The 25,871-nt window shown below is 38.1% G+C and overlaps 1 protein-coding gene across 1 annotated transcript; it reads left to right on the plus strand.

Annotated features, from left to right (window-relative positions):
• The first annotated feature begins 5,409 nt into the window (after window positions 1–5,409).
• LOC140228585 (alcohol dehydrogenase class-3-like) lies at window positions 5,410–23,836 on the plus strand. Its single transcript, XM_072308815.1, has 10 exons — window positions 5,410–5,656; window positions 7,703–7,804; window positions 9,709–9,938; window positions 11,025–11,157; window positions 16,374–16,460; window positions 17,132–17,261; window positions 19,598–19,728; window positions 20,575–20,710; window positions 21,608–21,746; window positions 22,849–23,836. Exons 1-10 carry the CDS (start codon window positions 5,636–5,638, stop codon window positions 22,871–22,873), a joined length of 1,134 nt encoding a protein of 377 aa, XP_072164916.1. The 5' UTR covers window positions 5,410–5,635; the 3' UTR covers window positions 22,874–23,836.
• Window positions 23,837–25,871: the final 2,035 nt, after the last annotated feature.

The following is a 25,871-nucleotide window of genomic DNA, read 5'->3' on the forward strand; positions in this document are numbered from 1 at the left end:
TCTTTCATCTTGATCTTATATAAGATACAAGAGACTGAAAAATAAGCAAAAAAACAAAAAACAAGAGAGAGAGAGAGAGAGAGAGAGAAAGAGATTCCAACGGGATCCCATTTCCTGGTTTTTTTTCTGTATCTCTAGCATAACAAATGTCATGTATACACTTAGTCTCTTTTTGTTTTGCTTTGCTTTTATTTTTTCCGTATGTTTTGTATTACTGATGATTTTTGTATACCACGACGGAGTAATCAATGTAAATGTATACTATTTTAGGGATTATCAATAGCTACTTCTGTCTTTTGTCGTATGTGTCATCGGTCTGCCCTTTCCTTGGTCATTAACTGAACTCCTGCATCATTGTAAAAACTACTGTATATGCATTAATACCATGGAGGTTGATTCCCACTTCTTTTGATGCAGTTACATGTAGGCCTATATAGGCAAAACAAATGGAATACATGCACCCCATGCACGTAAACTTGAATGGAGACAATGCCATTGACATTGCAACTTCAGCTCCCTTTTTACGCTATATGAGGAAACAGAGTAGATTGGAGGGAAGGAAGGAAGAAACGTCGATTGACCTTATACCCCATGTCTCTCGACCTCCAAAAGAGGAGCATCTGAGTAGTTTACCCTTCTATCGGAAGACTGGTTTCGTTGAACTTTTATGTTTTTATTTGCTGAGGTTATACCGGATTGACCATGGCAAGTTTTACAGGGGATGACAGTGTGAAGTCAAGAACGGAAATTTGACTGTGATGGAGGCAATTATAGGTGATATGGTGTATAGCGTATTATATCACCATGTTGTCAAAATATATTTCCGACCAATTTTCTAGGTTATACGGATTTTTTTTCTCAAAATTGACCAAACCAACTGACCGAAAATGTCCATGATTCTCATGTCAATTAACAATTGGTATTTTTAACGTTCCGTCGTGTATTTATTTCGTGATCTAAGACACCATCTTATTTCATTTTTGTTTTGTTTTTTTAGATGAAGTCAAGTTATTGGTCATATATTCGTAGGCAAGTGTCATTTATTGTTATGCTTGAAATGGAGCGCACAAACTTCAAGATCAAAAATGTATCTTGCACAACAGCGTGGCGTGTTCATATTGTGTGCCCGTTAAACATGCACGCTCGATGGGGTGAACTTTAGATTGTGTTTAATTTGTGTGTGTGTGTGTCAATATAATCATTTTCACATTTTTCTTAATATGCCACGCTTGTCTATCCTTCTTTAGGCTTTTTGCGAGCACAGCACATACGTGCAATTGTTCTCTCTTTTTTTTTCCATTTTGATGTTTGATTTCCTTGTTTCAAAGAAAACGATCATCAAAATATTTTGAAGATCTTCTTGCTGTTTAATGTACAAATGTATTCACAACAAGTCTTCATCAATATTCGCAGAGTGGTATTTGTAGATGAAATGTCAAGACTGGAAAATATGAGAAATAAAAACAACAACAACAACAAGAACTATTATTATATACGTATACCAAAATCCCGCACAACGTTTTACCAAAAGTCATTAATGCACTTGGGCCCATGCAGTGGACTGGTGGCTGGAACGGTTACAGTTCATTATTCCGAAGGTTTAATTCGTTATTCCTAAGGATCTTTATTCCAAAGGTTCGTTATTCTGAAGGTTCGTCATTCCGAAGATTCGTTATTCCGAAGGTTCGTTAATCCGAAAATGGAATAAGGTGTTATTCCGAAAGTTTGTTAATCCGACAGTGAAATAAGGCTCGTTATTCCGAAGGTATACGGACCCTATTTCATTTTCGGATCAACGAACATTCGGAATAACAAACCCTATTTCATTTTCGGATAAACGTGCCTTCGGAATAGCGAACCATATTTCATTTTCGGATTAACTAACCTTCGGAATAGCGAACCTTCGGAATAGCGCCACAATGTTCGGATTAACGAACCTCTAGTTATAGGGAATTTGTGTGTTTCGTATTAACGAAACTTCAAAATAACGAACCTTCCGAATAACGAACAGCACCCGCTGGAACACACATGTCCGAGCATGCGCTGCTTATGAAGAAAACTTAATTATTTTAACAATATCTTAGAAAATGTAGCTGAATATGTACAATAACACCTTATTTTGATTTCAGTAGTCAATACTGGCTACCTTTTCCCCCTTGCCATTAAAAGTATCACAACTGCTGTTATATAATCAGGCCCCATTCCGTCAGTCTTTTACATGCATCTTCCTATGTCTTCTCATATGTTTTCATATTTATATACTCTCCTTCCTTCCATATTATGTTTTCAACCTCAGTTGAACCCGATGTGTCATAGCAATGTTTCTCTGCCATTGTTTGAATTTGATATTATATCGTGTACCCCTGTATTTTATGTTGTGGATGTTTAAAGTTATGGGATTATCATGTTATAAGCAAATAATGCCTATTTATTTGTATAAAAATATAGGCCTACAAATATGTTAAATTATGTACACAAAGCACAGCCTTTAGGAAGACCAGCAAGACTTTTTTTTTCTTATTTACCCACCCATCATTATGTTTTCTATTCATTTGAAAGCTCTGTTAATGTGTGACTATTCAATACATCTATATATGTATCGTTGTAGTTTTATTCTTTTTTATCGCTGATCAAGCTTCATAAACTGACCAATAGAGCATAATTGCCCTATAGAATTCGTCTAAGAGTTACTTTATCATCTTTACCATTGCGTGTCCCTCCCCCCCCCCCACCCCCCCCCCCCCCACACACACACACGGATGGCCCGAATTCACGAAGGTAGTACAAATGAAACCATGGACAAAAACCATGGAGCGCCAAGTCTCGCACGGAATATTTCCTTACGAAATTGATCATTTCGTCGACAAAATGACCGTTTTGTTAAACAAAATTATCATATCGTGGACTAAAATGTTCATTTAGTTACAAAATGTTGTCATTTTGTTACATAATAATCATTTCATCGACGAAATGACTGATTTCGTAACGAAAACAATATTCCATGCGACACTTGGCACTCTTACATGGTTTTTGTCCATGGTTTAAACCATGGTTTCATTTGTGCCACCTTCGTGAATTCGGGCCTACAGTTTAGATGAGAGACTAATTATATACCGACCTTTTCATTCTGACTTATTTGTAAAAGCAGATACTTTTTCCTTGAGGACAAAGTATACTGAAATCTGTACAGAATAACCAAACATCGGATCGACAGATATATTGCAGCTTCATTGGGTTGGAACCAGTTGCGCGCATTCAAAACACTCCTGCTTTTCTGAGGTTGTTTAGAACCAATTTCCATTGCGATGAATGGCTCTGGCATCACACTTTGGTACTCTTTTGTTAGGAATCGTAACAAATAACCAGGGACCTCCCTGAAATAACTGTGCACTTCACACTGGAGTTGTCACGTGCTGGGGCCATGGGGGTAGACAATATTTCTGTTTGACCCTATGCTTGACTTTGTTTTTGTTTGTTTATTTGTTTGTGTGTGTGTACGTGTGTGTACGTGTGTGTGTTTGGAGTGTGTGTACGTTGCGAAAGATGGTTTGCAAGTGCTGTGACAGTCAAAATGTAAACCACGTTAATATATTTTATTAATCATTTTGTTGAAATCTGTCTGTGTCTGTTTAGACACCTGTTTACATGTGTCTACCTGTTTACCTGTTTACAGGTGTCTGTTTAGACACCTGTTTACTTGATATGTATGATATGATGGCATGAGTCACGATATTTATTTGTTGTTTTGCTTTTCAAAGTATTGTATTTGAAATATTATGATGTATTACGTGTACATATGAACATATGTCTGATGTAGAATAATAAATATCCCAGTGAGGGGATTGTTGAAATCATTTACCAAACATAATCTGTTAACACTAATAAACTCTGATATTGCACATTAAAAAAGATATTTCAAATTTCTGAATGTTTCAAACCAAGCATAACATAAATTGCAGTGTACTCGTCGAAACGAAAGTATTTATGATATGAGACATACATAAGACTTGCCAGAAATTCATCCCAATTTGGCGAAGCATCCATTATTTTGGCATCGCTTTCTTCTATTATCATTGCAAGTACTGTAGGTTCGGAACACTTTGTTACTGTGGTGCTGTCAAGCAAAAAAAAAAAGGATTTCACGAATAAACACCAAAACATAGCATATTCTTATTCATATAGTGTGTAGGCCTACGAAAAATATTGACATTCCCAGCATTTGTTTGTTTGATTGTGGTTGGAACTTTTTTTTTTTTCATAACGAATGGAATATTGTGAGATGATGACATTAGCTCCCTCATGTGCATATTCATAATTGTTCGATAACAATGTAATATTCACAGTACTATACCGTTAGCCAAAATTTTCGAAACTTCACAAATTTGCAACTTCTCTAGTTTTCATCCGACCTTTCACCCAATTTCACTATTGTGAAATTTCACTCTTTCTTTTTAGAATAACTTCAAATTGGTCCGGGATTGCCCTGTAAGTTATTTATGAAACTTGCTACGCCGACATGATTGGATTGTTAACATGCATGTGTAGTTCAAAATTGATAATAGAATATTCAGTAATTTCTATAAGTGTCATCTGACGACTACAAGTGATTATTCATGAATACAAAACAGAACATCATATATTTCTTATTATGATAGTATTTTTTATACAAAATACTTACTTTCCTTTCCTTAGCAGTTACACTAATGCAAATCCGACTTTGTTTACGTCTATATCAATGAGGTTTGACACCTGTAGGCCTTTTACTGCATTATTGCTAATTGACAAATTGAGCACGCGCGCTCAGTAATTGTTATGACCGTGACTTCCGGTTTGTTGGCAAAAACCTCCTGTTCTTGCGTGTTTGCACTGCGCGATCTTTACTTCGGTGTTCGTGGCGTACAAACATGGTGCAAAGGAGAATTGTAGACACGTCATAGCGTCCAGAAGTTACCTCATATTCGTGCTGGGTTCCTGCTCAGTAAACATATTAGTTTCACTAATCCTCACTACTGAATATCTGCCTACCAGAATGTGCTATTACAGCGGATGCCCGTATCTTCAAAAATTGTGGTTGGTACATCGTACCGGTGAGGTCGGGTGCGAAGCTACAAGTACTTTGTTGTTTCCTTTTCCTGTGACCTGACCAGGGATCTGTTATTTTGACTACGTATTCAGTCAGTTCACAGTTATCTACTGTAAACCATTACATGACATATTTCGAAGGTATATGATGCAGCTATTGCTTGTATCTCGAAATCCAATATCAAGCTACACACAGATGCTATCTTGTGGTGAATTGTTCTGTAGACCGGACCTGGGAATTTTGAGCACGGCACGTTATTGCAGGGGGCGGGGCGACACACCTCAAGCAGCAGCAGACTCGGCCGGGTGCAAAAAGCATGGCGGTATGGACAGCCGCAGTGTGCAAGTACAAGTACGGTACAGTACGGTACGTAGTCCACCTGCCACCCAGTCAGTTCCAGCTTGTGTTTGTACGCCGCGCCTGTAGCCGTCTTTACGACAGCCGATCGTTGTGGAGCTCGGATGGTGACTCCTACCTGCCGAATGTGAAGGAAGATATTGCCGTCAAAAGCAGATTCTCATTGGCTCATTGTGGTTGACACCTGGAATCGAAATGTCCGAAACTGTTGGAAAGGTAAAATTGTCCGCACTGTCTCTAATTGTAAGCAGTTTATGGTAAGGGAGAGCGAGTGAGACCATTCATGAGCAGATGAGTGGACTCTGTTTCGAAAGGTTTCGTATTCGTAATGGACTCATAACAGAACTCACGTGTTTGCTTGTTCACTGGGCCGGGGTCAAACCAGTGACGATCTCATTGTATAGTTTCTACTTATTTGGAGCGAGCGCCACTATTCATATGGGATAGAGAGATACAGTAATACTTTAAATAAGTTTACCATTGCTGCAATGTAACGCTAATCTTCTGTTCCACGGGGTTTGAAGCATGTTTGTTAGATTTAGATCTAGTCGTTAGGATCACATGAATCAGAATGGTCATATTTGAGAATGGCAGAATAAATTAATTTATCAAGCTAAAGGACAAGTTCACCTTCATTAACATAAGGATTGAGAGAATGTAGCAATATTAGTAGAACACATCATTGAAAGTTTGAGGAAAATCGGACAATCCGTGCAAAAGTTATGAATTTTTGAAGTTTTTGTGCAGTCACCGCTGGATGAAAAGACTACTGCAGTGTATGATGTCACATGCGTACAATACTACAACAATATAAGGAAAATATAAAGAGAATTTCACAAAATTTCATCTTTTGAAAAAAGTACACATTCCCTCAACTCGTTACTGACATATGTTATGGGTAATATTATTCCCATTGCCTTTAGAAAGAGGCAAGTCGAGTGCTCTTTTATTATGCGAAAAAAGTGAAAATATGTTGAATTTTCTTTACATTTTCTTTATACTGTTGTACTCATATGACGTTGTTGTTGTTGTTGTTATTTGAATTTATTTGGCGTTTATCGTTCCTCGAGGAATATTTACGCCAAATCTATATTCATAAAATTTCTATAAATTTCCAAATTTTACCCTATATATTTTCATTTTATTGCAAATAATTCAAAATTAATATATCATATCAAACCAAATAAATCTCCCTCACTGGCCTCGGTTCGAGTTGCCCAAGCCTTAGTAGTCTCCTCGAGCCTTAGTAGTCTCCTCGTCCAGCGGTTCCAACACAAAAATTTTAAAAATTCATAAGATTTTGCATCGATTGTCCAATTTTCCTCAAACTTTTACTGATGTGTTCTACTAATATTTCTGAATTCTCTCGATCCTTATGTTTATGAAGGTGAACTTGTCCTTTAATAGCATCATAAATTCGTAATCATATCGCTATAATTCTATTTTAAAATGTGCTCTGTTCCTCCTTTTGTTTTGTGCATATCAATACTCCCATATCGATGTAATGATGCAGATCTACAAAGTACTCTAGAAATTTTCTTTGTAAGAAATTACTGTAGACAGTACCTAGTAGATCTACAATAATACTCTAACATTATACTAGTTCACAGTGAAACGTGGTAAAGCATTCACCTGTATTCACCTGTCTTGTCAGGCTTCTGGAAAGACAGTAGTCTTGTAATGCCCTCCCACTTTCAGCAAGATTCCACTGTATATCAAACCTTGTCATGTGTAAATGAACAATGTACAAACTGTAGGACTCTGCTCCTTGCACCTTGCAGAAATTGCCTACACTACTAAGGTACAAAACATTTCAGAAGGTGCAAGGAATGATGAATGAATGATGTAACAATGCGCACACTGTGAAAAGCAACATCGACATTTATAGACACAAGCACAATAACTTGATTAATGTCAATCGTTGCCTTCAACACCCAAACAAGATTCATTTGACAGCTTTGAACACTCATTTGTGAAAGTGATTCTGTTATCCTTATCAGGCATACTTGAAGCCATGATATGGTAGATTATACAAAAGGAGCAGAAAAGTATGCTTGTGTAGATATAGACTATGAGTGATGACAATGGTGATTATCATATTTATACTGTCTTATTTTCATTAATCAGTATACTTATTGACATCATGTTCTACTTTATTTTACTATTTCTTCCTTACTTTATTTGCTAATTATATATTTTATTTACTTGCAATTTCTGCAAATTTGTCAAGTTCACCTTCTCTCCCATTGTATTCTTGGGTAGGTCATCACCTGCCGTGCTGCTGTTGCATGGGAACCGAAAAAGGAACTCACCATCGAAACAGTCGAGGTTGCTCCTCCTCGGGCAGGCGAAGTTCGTATCAAGGTGTGTTAGTCACTCCTACAGACCCATGCTGTTGTCAAGACAAGCAAGGGTCTTTTTTTTTCTACTTTCCTCTGTTGGTGATGCTAAGCAGGAATAAAGAAAACAAAACAAAAACTAAAATATTGTGCCCCTTTATGCAATGTCATCTTTGATTTTCAATACTTCATGATTTTGTAATTTTCTTGTGTTTGATATGTTTTTTCTTTTCTCCATTGGTAGTGGCAGAACTAGTGGGGGAATAAAATCAAAATGTGCCCCTTTACACATTATCTCATGAATTGATACAAATATCAACCCCCCCCCCCCCCCACCCATTAAACTTAGGCCTGATGAGAGTATGTTTAGAGGAACTGAAGCTTATACGGTAGTCACAGCAACTTTTTTTTTTTTTTTTGTCTTCCTCTGGGATATTCATTATCCATGTCACAAATGAAATATTTATGAGAGCAGATGTATGTCATGATATTTCAACAAAAAGGAGACTTTGGAACATACAATAGACTGTCTTGTTACAAATCAGTCATAAGACAATAACATGATATATCATGAAGACAAATGTCTGAGCAAACAACACTTAATCTGAAACGCTTGCAGATCACATTTACTTCACGCCATAAACTTTTAATTGTTATCATACATAGGTTATAATTGTTGTGAATTAATGAAAATATAGCACTATTTTCCTTTATTTACAGTCGTACATTTTCTTTTGTATATGTGTGGTAATTAATACAATTTAATGCCAAATTGCTGGCATCAATAAAACTGAATGGATCCATTATTGATTGAATGTAAGTTCTATCCTTGAAGTTACTACTTCAAGCCATAAAAAATGCAATACCAACAAATAAGTCCCCTTTCAAGAGTAAGGTACAATGTAGACACGAAAATCTGCTCGCTAAGCCAAACATATTAAATTCTACCCACAAACAACCCTAAACCCTACTCCTAATCCTCATATCAAACTAACGCTATTCCCTATACTCCTCTCACAACCTTTACCCGTTCCCTAAGTTCCTGGAGAAAATAAGACCAGAGTAATTGTTGCACAAGCAAATGTTGTGTCAACGTTTCTATCACGCAGGTCAGTGACTGCCTGGCACCAGCTCCTCATGGTGTTGACCAGTCTAGTGACACTTGTGTAGTGTAAGGTGTATTGGGACAAGGAATAAAACTGATCATCTTTCCAACACCTCGCTGTGCAAATCTCTGAGCCAAGAAGGGGATTTGAATGGCTCAATGAACATGAATTCATTACACTTTCAGATTATTGAAGTTTCACGTTGTTGGGATTTTGTTTACAAACTTGTGCACTCAACCACAACTTTTTCTTTCCTATTTGTAACAAGCTATGAATACATTTGTAGGGACTTTTCCGAAGTATGAAAATTGCTGAAAATTTCTCTTTGGAAAATTTTGGCTACTTAAGGACTCCCAACTCGCATGCTTGTCACCAGTTTGAGGAATTTTGATATTTTAGTAGTGATCTGCCAGATAATCATTAAGAGATCAAGCAGTTGAAGTGGCATGGTATTGATGAGGTTTTTATGACAAATGTGAGTATGGATATTGTATGAGTCTCATATCTTACTTATAAATACGAAGAACTACAGTGCACTCCCGTTATAACGAACATGGTTGTAACAAAATTCCGGCTTCAACGAAATAAAAATTCAGGCCGCAACATTATCCTCTCTATTCTTCTTTATTGTTTATTTATTCAGATATACACTCAATATGTATAAAAACATTTTGATATAACGAAAGAAAATTGCAAATCCCAAGGACTTTGTTATAACACTCATCCTTAACAGGAGTACACTCACATACAAAGAAGTATTTGTAAAGTTCTTCCAGCACAGATCAATTTTTCACCTGGTATTACCATGCTGTTCATACCATAGGTGGTGGCAACAGGAGTATGCCACACGGACGCCTACACCCTCAGCGGGGCAGATTCCGAAGGGATGTTCCCCTGCATCTTGGGTCATGAGGGGGGTGGAGTAGTAGAAAGCATCGGAGAGGGAGTCACATCTGTCCAGCCAGGGGACCACGTCGTACCCCTCTACATTCCACAGTGCTACAACTGCAAGTTTTGCGATAGTAAGAAAACCAACCTGTGCAGCGTCATCAGGTGAGACCTTTTTTGCGGCATTTTTTTTTTTTTGTTCGTTTTGTTGTTTTGTTCTTGGCTCAATTACGTTACACCTGTGGTGTGATCAGCACTACAACCTTTGCAAAGATCTGTTATACATGTAAAATTGGATGCTAGAAACCGACTGACCTGTTGCTCAGTTGACCTTATAATCTTGGTTCTTGACTAGGCCTAATTATAATGCCCCATACCAGCCTACTGTAAATTGAGAAATATTTGTGACATGAAATTGACACAAATTGGAGCTGACTGCCTTTTTTTGCAGCATGAAACGTATGCCAGTTGCCACTAGCATTTAGTGCATTATGTAGACAAAACTTTTCACATGCAGTTTACTTTCGCAAATCTTGACTCATTGTGAAATATGTGAAAATTTCTGGTTGTACAGTATCTGTGTGTATTTGCCACATTCTAAGTGATAGCTATGCAGAACATTATGTCAAATCAAACCTCAAAAATTGTGACTTTGAATGCTAGATATCTTTGTGGTTTGTATTTGGTGCTTTTATTTCCTTCTTTTGAGCAGGAAAGGTGTGTGACTTCGGCAGTGTATGTCCTTGCCCCTTAATGTGCTTTGTTATGCAAGTTGGAGTGCTTTCCTCTCTGATTGGGACGTATGTCTGGAAATGAATGGCTGGGTTCGTAGAGGTTCAACACCCAACTGGATATAGGGCTCCATGCACACCCATTGCATGTATCAGAGCTCATGACCATATGATAGGTTTTGAGTTAGTAACTAACTTGGCCCATTGCTTGGTAGAAACATAATAGAGTAAGATATCCAAATAAGATTTGTTTTGCCATCTCTCTTTCTGTTATTCTTCTGTCTTTCATCTCTTCCTGCCTTCCATGTTCCCCACATTGTCTCTTTACCCTTCTTCTCCCCTCTCATCCACACCTTCTTCCCCCCCCCCTTCCGCAATCTGTATCTCTTTCTATATTTCTCTGTCTTTATGTATATATATTCTCTCTCACACACACGCACACAAACTCTCTCTTTCTGTCACCCGATCCCATCCCTTCTCTACTTTCTCATTCCTCTCTCCTCTCTGTAAAATCATCCAGGTCCACCCAAGGAAAGGGGGTGATGCCGGACGGCACGTCTCGCTTCACTTGCAAGGGGAAGACCCTCTACCACTTCATGGGGACCTCCACGTTCAGCGAGTACACTGTCGTGGCTGAAATCTCCATAGCAAAGGTAACTCTAACTTTGTAGCAAACTCTGTGCTGAAAAGGCAGTGACCTTTGCAGTGTTAGTACACTCATTTAAATCCCAAAGAGATTTTAGCAATTCTCTTGAAGTGTATGTGGCTTTATTTTAATGATGCTACTTCCGACTGATTGATGCTTCTGTCTATATATTCACACATGCATACATTTAGTACATGAAATATATGGGCATATGGTTGTGACAGTGTACAAAAATTTATATGCTGGTACAAAATCAAGTACGGTAATGAAATATATTTCCAAACATTTTGCATGGACAACACAGATTATAAAGATGTTTCGGATAAAACAAATTCCGAATTAAAGCTAAGAAAATATAAAATTGGTTTAGTATATATGGAAATACAATTTAAACTCATATGACTGTACTTTTTCCTCTGGTAAAAAAAAGAAAAAAGAAAAAAAAAGAATGTAATATATCTAGTGACACAATGTATGTCAGTGAAAGATCAATACAAATTGTACCATTCTACAGACATTTTTGTTTTTCTCTAACTCCTTTTGTGATATGTTCAATCAATTTAATATAATTTTTCAAGATCGGTGATGATACATTGTGTAGCTCAACCACCATAAATGTAGAAGTGACTCGACAGCTCTCAATGAATATTGGCCATCGCATTGTTTGAATGTCGTACCATTGAAGCACGTGTGATTTGTTCCCATATCTAACATGTTTGCTCATCAGTCCTAGGTTGTGCAATATCCTCGCAATGAGGGGCTTCTGTGTTGAAGGTGCCCTTCGTACCCCTGCCAGTATTTGATCTAGGGATCATGCCGCATTGACTGCACACTGGTGCATGTGTGTGCTCCTTTAATACCACTCCCACTGATTTTGTGCAGAGTAAATGCTAGAATGCAAATACTTCACTGCAAACACACAAATACACACACACACAGACACACACAGACACACATGCATATATGTACTCATTAAGTCCTAGCCTTGGCACAGTACAATAATATTTCAGAGAACTATTTTTTTTTTTATGCCTCCGCCACGAAGTGGTGCCGGAGGCATTACGATGTATGTTTTTGGCTTGTCCGTCCGTCCGTCTGTACGTACGTCCGTCCGCATTCGTTTACGCGATAACTTGAGTAATATTGACTGGAATTTTACCAAACTTGGTCCAAGTATAAAGTATGACGGGGCAATTAATTGATTAGATTTTGGGTGAAATCGGCCAAAGGTCAAGGTCAAGGTCAAATCATTAAATTGTATCTGTTTACGCGATAACTCAAGACTGGATTCAGCAAATTTCACCAAAATTTGTCTGAGGATGATGTATGATGGGACAATTACTTGATTAGGTTTTGAGTGAAATTGGACAGAGGTCAAAGGTCAAAGATCAAGGTCAAATCCTAAACTGGATGAAGCAGCTTTCCCCCAGCTTGGTCCAAGGATGATGTATGATGGGGCAATTAGTTGAGTAGATTTTAGTGACATTGGCAAGAGGTCAAAGGTCATAAGGTCAAGGTCAAATGCTAAAAAAATTGCTATTTCCCCCATATCCATGCAATGCCCGAAGGTATTATCTTGAAACTTATTGTAGACATGTACTACTGCATAAAGATTCTCCAGAGAGAGTTTCATATCATAAGGTCAAAGGTCAAAAGGTCAAAGGTTAGGTGAATATGTTACAATTTCACTTTTCTTGCAAATGGTTCAATGTATCTTCATGGAACTTGGTACATACACATGTACTGACTGGCAGAGATTTTCTAGGGAATATAGGGGTCATGGGTCACTAGTCAGGGGGTCAAAGGTCAAGGTCAACTCCTCAAAATGTTACTATTTCCCTCATATACTAGTATATGCAATGCTTACATTATTATTTTTAAAACTAAAACTTGATATATACATGTATTCCCTAATGGAGATTCTCTGAGAAATTTCCAGCCAGAAGGTCAAAGGTTAAGGGTCAAAGGTCAGGTTTAAATGCAAATATATATATATATTATACTGTAATTACACTCTTTCTTCATACCTTGAAAATTACTCAATGCATAAACTTATAAAAGGGTAGGTCAGAAGTCAAGTAAAAGTTCTCAATTCCCCAAATACAGGTACCTGCACTCTTAGACAATTATAGCAAACCTAGTTCAAGGAAAGTGAACATTCAAGATATTTCTGACAACCTGTCATTTCAATATTTTGTCAGTTTTGTGAAACTGTCATAACACATTGTGAAGACATTGTACCATACACCTATTGGGAGAATCATGCATTATGGCGGAGGCATCAGTCGCCATAGCGACATTTCTAGTTGAGCTATATAACTCTCTGCAAGACGAGATACTGTTTTTATTTCCAACCAGATTTATTATTATGTTCTTCTAGAGCCCAGAGACTCTGTTATCGCTTATATACCTGTTAGAGAGTTTACATTATGTTTCATACACAAGGAAAGAAAGCATACATGTCAGTTGCTATCAATAATATCAATGTACAGTATTCCTTTTTTTAATGCAATCATTTCAAATTCACTTTTATAATAATCATAATGGCATGTCCATGTACTAAGTACCTTTTGAACTAGTTTTGATATCTTTGCTAGATGGAATTGTGTATGAAGGGGGTATATTTTTACATACAAGTCAAAGTTGAAATGTCCAAAAGAAAACGAATCCAGGCAGGTAGTTTAAGCTTCTACCAGTCCTTAGTTTAATAGGCATGCTTTCTCAGGCTGTATGATTATTCACACTTCTTGTTGTTGTTGTTGTTGTTTTTTCTTGCTGTCTGCTGTCTCAAGATCAGTTAGAAATGGGTGACAGTGAGTAGTCAGTCTCCCCATTCAGTGAAATATTTCTCTTTTTTCTGTTGAGATTTTTATGCCTCCGCCACGGAGTGGTGCCGGAGGCATTATGTTTTCGGGTTGTCCGTCCGTCCGTACGTACGTCCGATGGGGCAAGTACTTGATTAGATTTTGGGTGAAATCGGCCAAAGGTCAAGGTCAAATCATGAAATTGTATCCGTTTACGCGATAACTCAAGACTGGATCAAGCAAATTTCATCAAAATTTCTTGGAGGATAATGTATGGTGGGACAATTACTTGATTAGTTTTTTAGTGAAATCGGACAGAGGTCAAAGGTCAAAGATCCAGGTCAAATCCTAAAATTTATCTTATTACGTGATAACTCAAAACTGGATGAAGCAGCTTTCACCAAACTTGGTCCAAGGATAATGTATGATGGGGCAATTAGTTAAGTAGATTTTAGTGACATTGGCAAGAGGTCAAAGGTCAAAAGGTCATGGTCAAATGCTAAAAATGTTGCTATTTCCCACATATCTATGCAATGCCCAAAGGTATTTTCTTGAAACTTAGTGTAGATATGTACTACTGCGTAAAGATTCTCCAGAGAGAGTTTCATGTCATAAGGTCAAAGGTCAAAGGTCAAAGGTTAGGTGAAAATGTTGCAATATCACTTTTCTCGCAAATGGTTCAATGTATCTTCATGGAACTTGGTACATACGCATGTAGTGACTGGCAGGGATTATCTAGGGAATTTAGGGGTTATGGGTCAATAGTCAGGGGGTCAGAGGTCAACGTCAACATCAACTACTCAGAATTTTACTATTTCCCTCATATATACTAGTATATATGCAATGCTTGCATTATTAGTTTTAAAACTTGATATATACATGCATTACCTAATGGAGATTCTCTGGGAAATTTCCAGCCAGAAGGTCAAAGGTCAGAGGTTAAGGGTCAAAGGCCAGGTTTCAATGCCCCCCCCCCCCCAATCTATTTTGTACTGTAATTGAATACTATTCATACTTGGAAATTACTCAATGCATACACTCATAAAAGGGTCGGTCAGAAGTCAAGTAAAAATTCTCAATTCCCAAATATGTGTACCTGCACTCTTAGACAATTATAGCAAACCCAGTTCAAGGAAAGTGAACATTCAAGATATTTCTGACAAACCTGTCATTTCAATATTTTGCCAGTTATGTGAAACTGTCATCACACATTGTGAAGGCATTGTACTATACACCTATTGGGAGAATCATGCATTATGGCGGAGGCATCAGTCGCCATAGCGACATTTCTAGTTTCACCTTCTTTGACCCGAAGAGGGTTTAAAAGTCAATAATATCTATAGGTACCATGCCATCCAATGTTAATGTCAGTTATCAAGGGCACAATCTGTAGTTTCTATAGAGTAAGAGGGATTGTTCAATCTGAGGGCTCTTTTGTGATCTTTTGACCTGTTCAAGACCAGTCGCGAATATACTATGGCAGGAGTCTGTGGGAAACGTGTGTTATAGCAAAATCAGCTAGCCCTCAATAGGTCATGTGTTTCTTCCGTGTTATTCCTGTCTCACTAAAGGGAAATGTCACAATCAGTACAGTGTACACTTTATTCTGTATGCAGTGCCTTTCCTTTCTTCTATGGGTGATTTTTCATTTTGATAAGCAAAGTTAAGACCGATTCCAGGAGTATTTGGATTTTTACAGACAACACTGATGCCCTAGTTGTTGAAGGCCTGTTTCGAATGCGATGTCCACTATTACTAAAACGAATAAATCCATGAAAAATGACAACGTAGATGATATTGATGTTGATATTGATATTGGTGCTATGTTTAATCTCAGGTCAGACTGAATGTAATACTGTATACACCATATATTTTGCAAGAATTTTATTTTTTGCAAACTTCTCGCGTGGGGTGCCAGTCGCAAATCTAACAACATGCAAAATTATTAAACTGACCTTGACATAAATGTGACATGCAGGATTACATGTCTCCCTTCATTACTGTACTCCATGATCGCAAATCTAAACACTCATGAAATTGTTGGGAAGTCCCGATTTGCAAAAAAATTAAACTCGCTAAATATACTGCATATATTTGATATTTCGATATCTTGATATTTGATATTTATTTTTATTTATTTCTGCAATTTCATGAAAAATGTAGTATACAAATACATTTTTCTCTTGTACAAATCAGGATTTTTGAAGAAGAATTGATATACTTGATGAATACATGATATTGACAATTATTTAATACAAATTACACATTTACATTAATAATACAGAAAAATAATTCAAGTGTACAATCTAAAGGGAGCAATTGCAGAAAAAGGCTGTATCCTATAAGCTTATGCTTGAGAGCAATATACATTGCTTCAAGGAAATATAAAGTATTTGCATTTTCCTGTTGCTGTTTCCAGGTAAATGTCAAAGCCCCACTTGACAAGGTTTGTCTTCTTGGGTGCGGTATCACGACTGGGTATGGTGCGGCTCGCATCACTGCCAACGTAAGTCAAATTGGTGGCTTCCTTTGCTACACCACTATTAATCAGTTCCCTGCAAATATTCAGCATTGATATATCCTGTATATGCCGAAACCTGATTGGATCTCAAACAAATGCAAAGTCCTTGAGGCTTTCTACCCTGTTAATATTTTGATGCAAATTTTTAGTAACTGATTATATTTGCGTGCATGATGTTTTGGGATAATTGGGGATTGCACAGTAAGACAATAGACCGTTTCTGTAATGTATTACAATTTATGGACGTTCGTTTATCATGAAATTTGGTCTATATTACCAGGAAGTGATTGTTTGGAGAAAGGTGTTAGCCATGGGGTCAAAGGCCGTGGGTCCATGTCAAATGAAACTTTGTTCAAGGAATGTATTTATGTATAACCTCTCAACACGTGTGGGATTGTGTCATTAAAATTTTAAATCTATATGTATACATTTCAATTTCTTTTGAATCATGTGAAACTGGTATCTCACAATGTCAAGATATACTATAGAATTATTCAGAGAATTGTGCAACTTAGTTGAGGTATCAGTTGCCATAGCAGCATTTCTAGTTATTATTATGATTATTCTTTGACAGAGTTCCCTTAACCTGTGAAAGTGAAGGTATTGAAAAGAGGCATGTGAAATTATAGTGTTGTCCATCATTTGGTGATCGACAGGTTGACAAAGGGTCCACCTGTGCGGTCTGGGGCATTGGCTGCGTCGGTCTGGCTGTGATCATGGGATGCAAAGCTGCCGAGGCCTCCCGCATCATCGCCATCGACATCAACCCCTCCAAGGAGAAGATAGGTGAGTAAAGTCAAAGTCAAGAAGTAGGCTGCTGGCATCTTCCCTCCCCCCCCCCCCCCACCCCGTGACATCTTGTAAAGCAGCACCTTTGTTAACCCTGTGGGGACCATGGCGCTATTATAGAATTTGTGACAAGTGCGTAAAAGTTGCTGGTTGATATGAAAGACAAATTGGGCTGAAGCATAACATGTTCACCATTTTGTGCAAGGACGGAAAGCAGGATTTCATTTTAAGGGATAGTTCAGTACCCATGCCGTTTCTGAAATCTGCATGAATTCAAAAGGAGACCTCGAGAGTGGGTTCACTCTGTTCACAATGGTCATTGCCAGTGGTGCATATCTGTAATGTGGAGTTGAAAGTAGACCTTTCTGGGGTACATGCAGGAATGACTCTTGAAGAAAGGCCGCCTCTGTCACAGAGAGTTAAGACTCTCTCTCAGCAATGCTATCGTGTAAGTGCAAAAACTCAACGTAAGAAGTTATTAGTGCCGGAGGAACCTAGAGAAAATGAGAAACACGAAGAGGAAAGAAGTATGAACATCTGACCAGTAAATGTTCTTGAAATTGAACTGAAAGAAGTGAAAACCTGGGGGGGCGTTTCATCAACGAGTTCGTCGGAGGTTTTCACCGACAAATTTGCTATCAGCCAATCAGACGCAAGGATTTCAGTAGCTTTTAACAGTTGTCAGTGTAAATCACTGACAAAAAGTTTCATGAAACGGTCCCCTGAAGTGCCTTTACCTTTATTGTCCCCGCCGAACGAGTTCGAGCAGGGGAGTATGAAACGGGCTCCGTACGTGTGTGTGTCCGTGTGTGCGTGCGTGTGTGATCAAAATGTTCAATTTGCTACTTCTCTGTCATTTATGAGCCATATTTTGATTCTGTTTGCTTTATATGAGAGCACTACATGGGAGCTTTGAAACTTCTACACAGAATTTTAGTTGTGACCTTTGACCTTGACCTTTGACCTTAATATTGTACATTTTGCTACAAAGTGCTACTCCGCCATTTCTAACCCGATTTCGATTCTGTTTGCTTTATGTGATGGCACTAGTTGAGGGCTTCAAAACTTCTACGCAGAATTTTGACCTTTGACTTCTTTGACCTTTGACCTTGATTTTTTGACCTGTATTGTACATTTTGCTACAAAATGCTACTCCTTTGCCATTTCTAACCCAATTTCAATTCCGTTTGCTTTATGTGATGGCACTAGGTGAGGGCTTCAAAACTTCTACATAGAATTTTGACCTTTGACTTCTTTGACCTTTGACCTTGATTTTTGACCTATATTGTACATTTTGCTACAAAATGCTACTCCTTCGCCATTTTTAACCGGATTTCGATTCCGTTTGCTCTATGTGATGGCACTAGGTGAGGGCTTCAAAACTACTACACAGAATTTTGACCTTTGACTTCTTTGACCTTTGACCTTGATTTTGTGACCTGTATTGTACATTTTGCTACAAAATGCTACTCCTTCGCCATTTCTAACCCGATTTCGATTCCGTTTGCTTTATGTGATGGCACTAGGTGAGGGCTTCAAAACTTCTACACAGAATTTTGACCTTTGACTCCTTTGACCTTTGACCATGATTTTTGACCTATATTGTACATTGGCTACAAAATGCTACTCCTTCGCCATTTCTAACCCGATTTCAATTCCGTTTGCTGTATGTGATGGCACTAGTTGAGGGCTTCAAAACTTCTATGCAGAATTTTGCCCTTTGACTTCTTTGACCTTTGACCTTGATTTTTTGACCTGTATTGTACACTTTGCTACAAAATGCTACTCCTTCGCCATTTCTAACCCGATTTCGATTTCGTTTGCTTTATGTGATGGCACTAGGTGAGGGCTTCAAAACTTCTACACAGAATTTTGACCTTTGACCTTGATTTTTGACCTATATTGTACATTTTGCTACAAAATGCTATTCCTTCGCCATTTCTAACCCGATTTCGATTCCGTTTGCTTTATGTGATGGCACTAGGTGAGGGCTTCAAAACTTCTACACAGAATTTTGACCTTTGACTTCTTTGACCTTTGACCTTGATTTTTTACCTATATTGTACATTTTGCTACAAAATGCTACTTCCGGCGGGGACATATATTACGCACCACGTAATTTCTACTTTTCCTTGTTTGTTTTGGCATTTCTCCATGACATTATCAGTTGTCTATGACAAAGAAGAATGAATACATCAAAAGCTTATCGGTTCATAACAAGAGAATAAAATCCAGCTCAAAGACTCTGTGACTTGTGATTAAGACGAGACTCAAACACGTACTGAGACTTCTGTGCAGTCAAAGGCAATAATCTTTGTCTGTTGTGTCCTCAGCAAGAGACTTTGGTGCCACTGAGTTTGTGAACCCCAAGGCCATGGACAAGCCCATCCAGCAAGTCCTTTCTGAGATGACAGACGGAGGCCTGGACTTTACCTTTGAGTGCATCGGAAATATCCACACCATGGTAAGGCAGCTTTGCCATTTTCATCACAAGGACAACTCTCATCATTGTCAGTTATCATCATCATCATCATCATCATCATCAATATTCTCTTATGAGACACATCATGGTTGTGGTAACACTCATCATCATTGTTGTCATCATCACCATCGTAATAGTGTTTGTCTGTTTTTATCACCATTACTAAGTATCCTGATGTGATGATACTCCTAGTGTGCAAGAGTACCCTTGCAATTATTTTTTTCATAACATTGTAATGATTGTTAATTTCGTCATTATTCTCTTGATATATTGGTGACAAATTACCCCTATAATGAAACTCCAAGGCCATTCAAATGTGCACATGTGTAGCCACACTGTTGTGTGTGGCATTATATGTACTTCAAACTATTTTTGCCGGTGGAACGAGTCCAGGAGTGTAGCAGACTCCAGTATGTGACTACGATTGAGTTTCACAAGTCAAAAACATGTAAAAGGAGGTGCTCTAACTTACAGTAGAAGTACATATATTGTCATTCAGAGATGATTATCTCTTTTAGGTACAGATTGAAGGTGATGTGTAGAAATATGACTGAAACATCATGTCTTAAAATTTGGAAAACAAGATAGCTGTGAAGTGCAACAGAAACTTATGTCTGCTGCACTTATATTTGGAGAGCGCTCTCAATGAGATATGGACAATCACTTTGCGCAATCTTTGTGGTCATGTAATGTGGCTGTGTACGTTATTATGACAAGAAAGTTTATATATGTTAGCTCAGTTTAGATACTTCATGTCCAAAAGATTAGTCAGAAGAGACCATGATGTTTTGTGTGTATCTTTTCCTCCCTTTGCTCTTGGACCCATAGCGCCAGGCCCTGGAGAGCTGCCACAAGGGCTGGGGTGTGTCCACAATCATCGGGGTGGCTGCAGCAGGGCAGGAGATTTCCACCCGTCCATTCCAGCTTGTCACCGGGCGTGTCTGGAAGGGTAGCGCCTTTGGAGGTAAGGGCGGTGGTGTCTGGGAGGGCTATTCAGTGACCTTTGGCATCAGGGGATTGTAGTACTTTTAAAGGGGCATTCCAGACAGTTTTCATAATTTCGCATCATGTAGTACATAAATCAACAGCTCCATGTATAGATTTGTGGAATTTATTGTGGTCCCTGAGCAGAGAAACCAGTACTCTAAAAAATTTTAAACATAATTCACTGAAAAGTGTTGATGACCTAGGAGCCTCACATATTTCAGAAATCTAGCAGTGTAATTCCATTACAATACCGCTTGCTTAACAAGTTCACCTGTGCAGTAGCTATGCTTCTTTTGTTCTGCTTCCATGAGCCCCTACTCATGCATTCTTATTGTGAGGCAGCCATGTCATCGTCCTTGTTCATTGCAATTTGTTATGAATTATGAAAACATGCTTGTTCCTCATCCCAATCACTATAAATTCTGAAACTCTATACTCGGTATAACTAATTTATAGTTGTTCAAATGTAAAAGTCTGAAAATCATCCGGAGGTCTCCTTTATGGTCACAGTATGAAGGACTGACAAGGGAAAGAACATACAGTGTTCTGAAGGGAGTGTTTTGAAATTCTTTCAAGAGAGGTTAAAACCTTGCTGGTGTGGACACTGTATATTGTCATCAAGAAAATTCAAGATCATATGGTTCAGTCAAAGTTCTCTGGGGACACTGACCAAACTAACCAATTATTTGGCGTGTCCTGTATTTCACCGATGCCCAACTGCACAGAAAACAGTCTGTCCACTTGCAGAATGTTGAGTCTGGCCAGATGATATTTTGACTTGCTCCATGGCAGTTGTGAAAAGCAAGAAATTAGCCTGCACAATGCCCAACTCCTTCATTGCCTAGCTTGGTTGTGTGGTGCTTCTCTCCACCAGGGTTCAAGTCCCGCGATGGCGTTCCACAGCTGGTGGAAGATTACCTGGCAGGCACTGTGAAAGTTGACGAGTTTGTGACCCACACCATGGGCCTGGACAAGATCAGCGAGGCATTCCAGCTCATGCACGACGGTCTGAGGTGAGCCTCACTGTTCTGGGAATAGGGTTTTATAGAAAGCATAGGAGACTTGGCTTTCTACCAAGGGAAAGTAAAGATATGTAATTATGGGCAGAGTGCATGGGAAGGGGAGATGGGGATATTAAAGGAAAATTTGCACCCTCCCACAAGGTTTCTCTGATTCCTTTGTCATTCCCCCAACCCCCAGCTTCACTTAGCCTCCTGATTTGTTTCTTATGTTTGTGACTTTAAACTCTGTATCATTTTTTTTTCAGGACTTCAGCTCGCATTTGGCATAATTTGTTAGTTTGTTTTTGATAGGAGATTTTGTTAGTAATAGGGTATTATGCTGTGAGATTTAGCCCTTTTTGCTCGGCTAAAGAAGATATATCTATAATTTCTGCTCATATTGCCTTCAAAGCATGTTTGTGTGTGTGTGTGTGTCTTTTTTTTTTTCACCTGTGTAACAATTTCATACACTTTTATAAGGTCTAGATCAATCTGGTGTTCTTACAAAGTGTATGTAAAAAAAACCTGCAGCTTCATGTAAACATCTTTGATTCCAAGCTTACACAATGGATGAACTGTCCTGGCTACCTTTCCTATTTGGGTTTTTGAACTGAATTCTTTTGCGAGTCTGTTGGTGTTTTACACTATCAAGAGCTCGTCCATTCCTTTAAAATTGATTGATATGTGATGCAAGATGTAAAATATGCCTATATTTTAAAGATTGATGTGGGAGGCGTCTTTCAAAAGATCAACTATGTACATACTCCTTGCGTTGTCCCAGTGTCTTGCAATATATGCCTGATGAAGTGGAATCATTTCATTTTTCGTTGTCCATACAACTTGTAACTTCCTTTCCTTAATGAGTGGATTGAGGCTTTTATATGTCTCTTTGCATAGTATGTTGAGAGATTGGGGTGCTTGTATATCAAGTTATTATCAAAAGAAGCAATCAGTTCATGGTTTTTGACTTTGCATTTCTTGGAACTGCTCAGCTCAGAATTATGGCAAAAAACTCTGTAAGGTGCTCATACTGGATGTCTTTTAAGCACTATGCATTGAGCAGCGTTGTTTTAAGCAGTGCGCCTCGCTTGTTCTCCTTTCTCGCCCAATGCAGCATTCGTTCCGTCGTGAACTTCTAGATACATGCAGGGCGAGTGTGTGATCAGGACCAGTCAGGTTCATCTTCCTGTGTCTTGTAGCAAGACGGCCACACACCTTTGACGATGACGTGCCATACTAATCCCCATCCGGAGCGATAGACATCTGTGATTCATGGGCGCTAACTTCAGAGATATTTTACTATCAGATATTGTCATCATTGCGAAACTTAATTGTCTGCGTCTATGACGTACTTGACGTATATGTACTGTTCCATATCTGTTTTGAATCAAGTTTTATACCCGATATGTTATGCAGTTCCTTATGAAGGTCTGCAGTGTGGTGGAAGAAATTGTGTTTTTATTGGAAAATTGGATATTTTTGGGACGATGAGAAGTGTGAGAAGTCATGACGAGTTTTCCATTACAATGTGTGTAATTCCATAACCTTTCAGTCATTTTGCAATGTCACCATGAAGTCATAATGACGATGGTAGGAATGATGAAGTTTTTTCCTTCTGAGACCTCTTTTTGGTTGTAAATTTTTCAATGATCCTTACAGTTTTGTCAAGATTATTGGCAGCCTCTATGGCTTAGTGGATCCGACCACAGACTCTCAATTGTAAGGTCCCTTGTTCATGTCCACTGCCAGCAGTTGTCGTGCCCTTAGGCAAGGCACTCCATTCTCGTCATTCTCATTACCTGATCCTTCAAGAGGGGACTTAAAAACAGTCACTCCCATGGTAACTTGAGCATATGAGTACTTCTTTAGTGAACATGTATTCAAAATACATGCAAGTTTGAACACAAAACGCGAGACCAATTTTCAGTGGAGAGCTTTTTTAATTTCTGAATGACTTTTCCCTGTCAATTTAAGTGCCTACCTTGTTTTTGTGGAGTCATCATTGTCTCTGCTTTGTGTACTATCATCGACTAATAAATTCTCAGATGGAAGTAAACTGAATGCATATAAATACTGAGTTTGCCTTTCATTTCACAGTTATTCTCTGCTGACATGCTTTACAGCATGCCATCTTAATTTTTTAAAACCCCTAAAAATCTGTTTTCTTTTTTTTTTTCTTTTCTTTTTAGCAGCACTCCTTGTAAAAGCACCCTCCTCAAATTTGAGTCGTGTTTCACTTCAACAGGAAGCTATCTTTCCAGAAGTCATATTTACAGACTAGACAATAAACATGACCTCTGTAAAAATAGATGAGAACACGGGTGTTTTTTAGTGCGGTCTGATATTTTACCCCAACTTCTGACCAGAGGTGGGATTAAGGCACCTTCAACTTGGAAGACTTGACTTATGTAGAATTGACTGTAGTACAAGCAGCACGCTTGAACATAAGTGTAAATTGTTTGCTAGAAGTGAAATACATGTACATTTTTTTTCTCTCTACAAATAGATGTGTCTCTACACACACACACACACACACACACACACACACACACACACACACACACACACATGCATCATATTGCAGGTTTTTTTCCTTCTTTTTTGTGCTTATGTGAGGATTCAGTTTCTGATTTTCGTTGGTGTTTGTGTTGGGGTGTGTTTGGAAGGTTTGTATGTAGATGCAGTGGACTCCCGTTATGATGAAGTCCTTGGGATTAACAGTTTTCTGTTGGTATAAATTGCACTCCTGTTTTAACGAACACGGTTATAACAAAATTCCAATAAAAACGAAATAAAAATCCAGATCGCAAAATTATCGGCTCTATGTTTTGTTATTGTTTATTTCTTCAGTTACAACGAAATTTCGATATAACGAAAGAAAACTGCCGGTTCGGGGACTTTGTTATGAGAGTCCACGGTATCAAAATTTCATTATAACCGGACAAATGAACAATAAAAAAATTAGAGCTAATAATTTTGCAGTCTGAATATTTACTTTATTGTAACCGGAATTTCATTTTAATTGTGTTCATTATAACAGGAGTACACTGTATTATATTTTGGCATTTGTGGTTAGTGCACGATTATGTGTGTTTGGGTATGTGTGGTTGTGCGTTGTTGTATTATTGGTGTGTGCTGCTGTTGTGTGTTGCTGTTTGCTTGACAAAAAAAGAAGAAATATTTGATATTTTTCATAAAGAGTTTGATGTCTTAGACATCTCCTTTCATGCCATGAAGTTGAAGGACATCTTTAATTTTGAACCTGCTTTTATGAAGCATATTACCATGGAAATGTCAACTGACCTATTGGCCTGAATTCGTGAATAAACCATGTATAAACCATGGACAAAGACCGTAGTTTTGTATGGGTTGCCAAGTGTTGCATGGCCTATTTCATTACAAAATCAATCATTTTGTCGATGAAATGTTCATTTTGTTAGGAAATGTTTACATTTGTTGACGAAGTGGCCATTTCGTCAACGAAATTACTGATTTCGTAACTATGGACAAAGATTGTACCACCTTCGTGAATTCTGGCCTTAGTGTTTACAAATGGGTCAAACAAAAAAAAAATTACCATTGCTATGCTTAGCAACTAGGAGATGTAAAAATACCACATTCAATATTAATGTATAGGCTTCATTAGACTTTTGCAAAGGTGGGTCACATTTACACACATATTTTCCACTGAAGTCATACTGGCGGCTCATGTTTACTCCTATAACATGAAGCCATGGATCAATTTAAATGCAGGTGCGACAACTTTGTTAGGGTATAACTGGTGCTGACCATAAAGTCGGTGGAATGCCATAAGGTTCAAATTGCACACGTCATTAAAACTGTTTAATGACTTCCCCGCTTAAAAAAAAAAAAAAATCAACAGATTGGTAAAGATAAGTCCAGTAGACTTCTGAAAATTTAATCCTGACAAACCCAAATGAATGCCATCTATCATGTACAACTGTAATGGAATTTTGAGACCAATGACTTCAGAGGATTTCACCCGACAAACTCCACCAGAACAAGGGTAAGCGTATGCGCCAATATTCTTCCTGAATATATCAAACACAGATCTTTTTTTACACAGCGATGACACAACATATGTGTCATGCATCCCATCCAACAGATGCCATGAAT

Source organism: Diadema setosum, chromosome 5 (genome assembly GCF_964275005.1).
Source record: "Diadema setosum chromosome 5, eeDiaSeto1, whole genome shotgun sequence".
Taxonomy (NCBI): domain Eukaryota; kingdom Metazoa; phylum Echinodermata; class Echinoidea; order Diadematoida; family Diadematidae; genus Diadema; species Diadema setosum.

Bases quoted from the DNA above. Each gene is read 5' to 3' on its own strand.
- LOC140228585 (XM_072308815.1), top strand. From the start codon at position 5,636: ATGTCCGAAACTGTTGGAAAG. The intron at 16,461-17,131 runs GTAAGTCAAATT...GGTGATCGACAG, and splicing joins CGGCTCGCATCACTGCCAAC to GTTGACAAAGGGTCCACCTG. The intron at 20,711-21,607 runs GTAAGGGCGGTG...TCTCTCCACCAG, and splicing joins GAAGGGTAGCGCCTTTGGAG to GGTTCAAGTCCCGCGATGGC.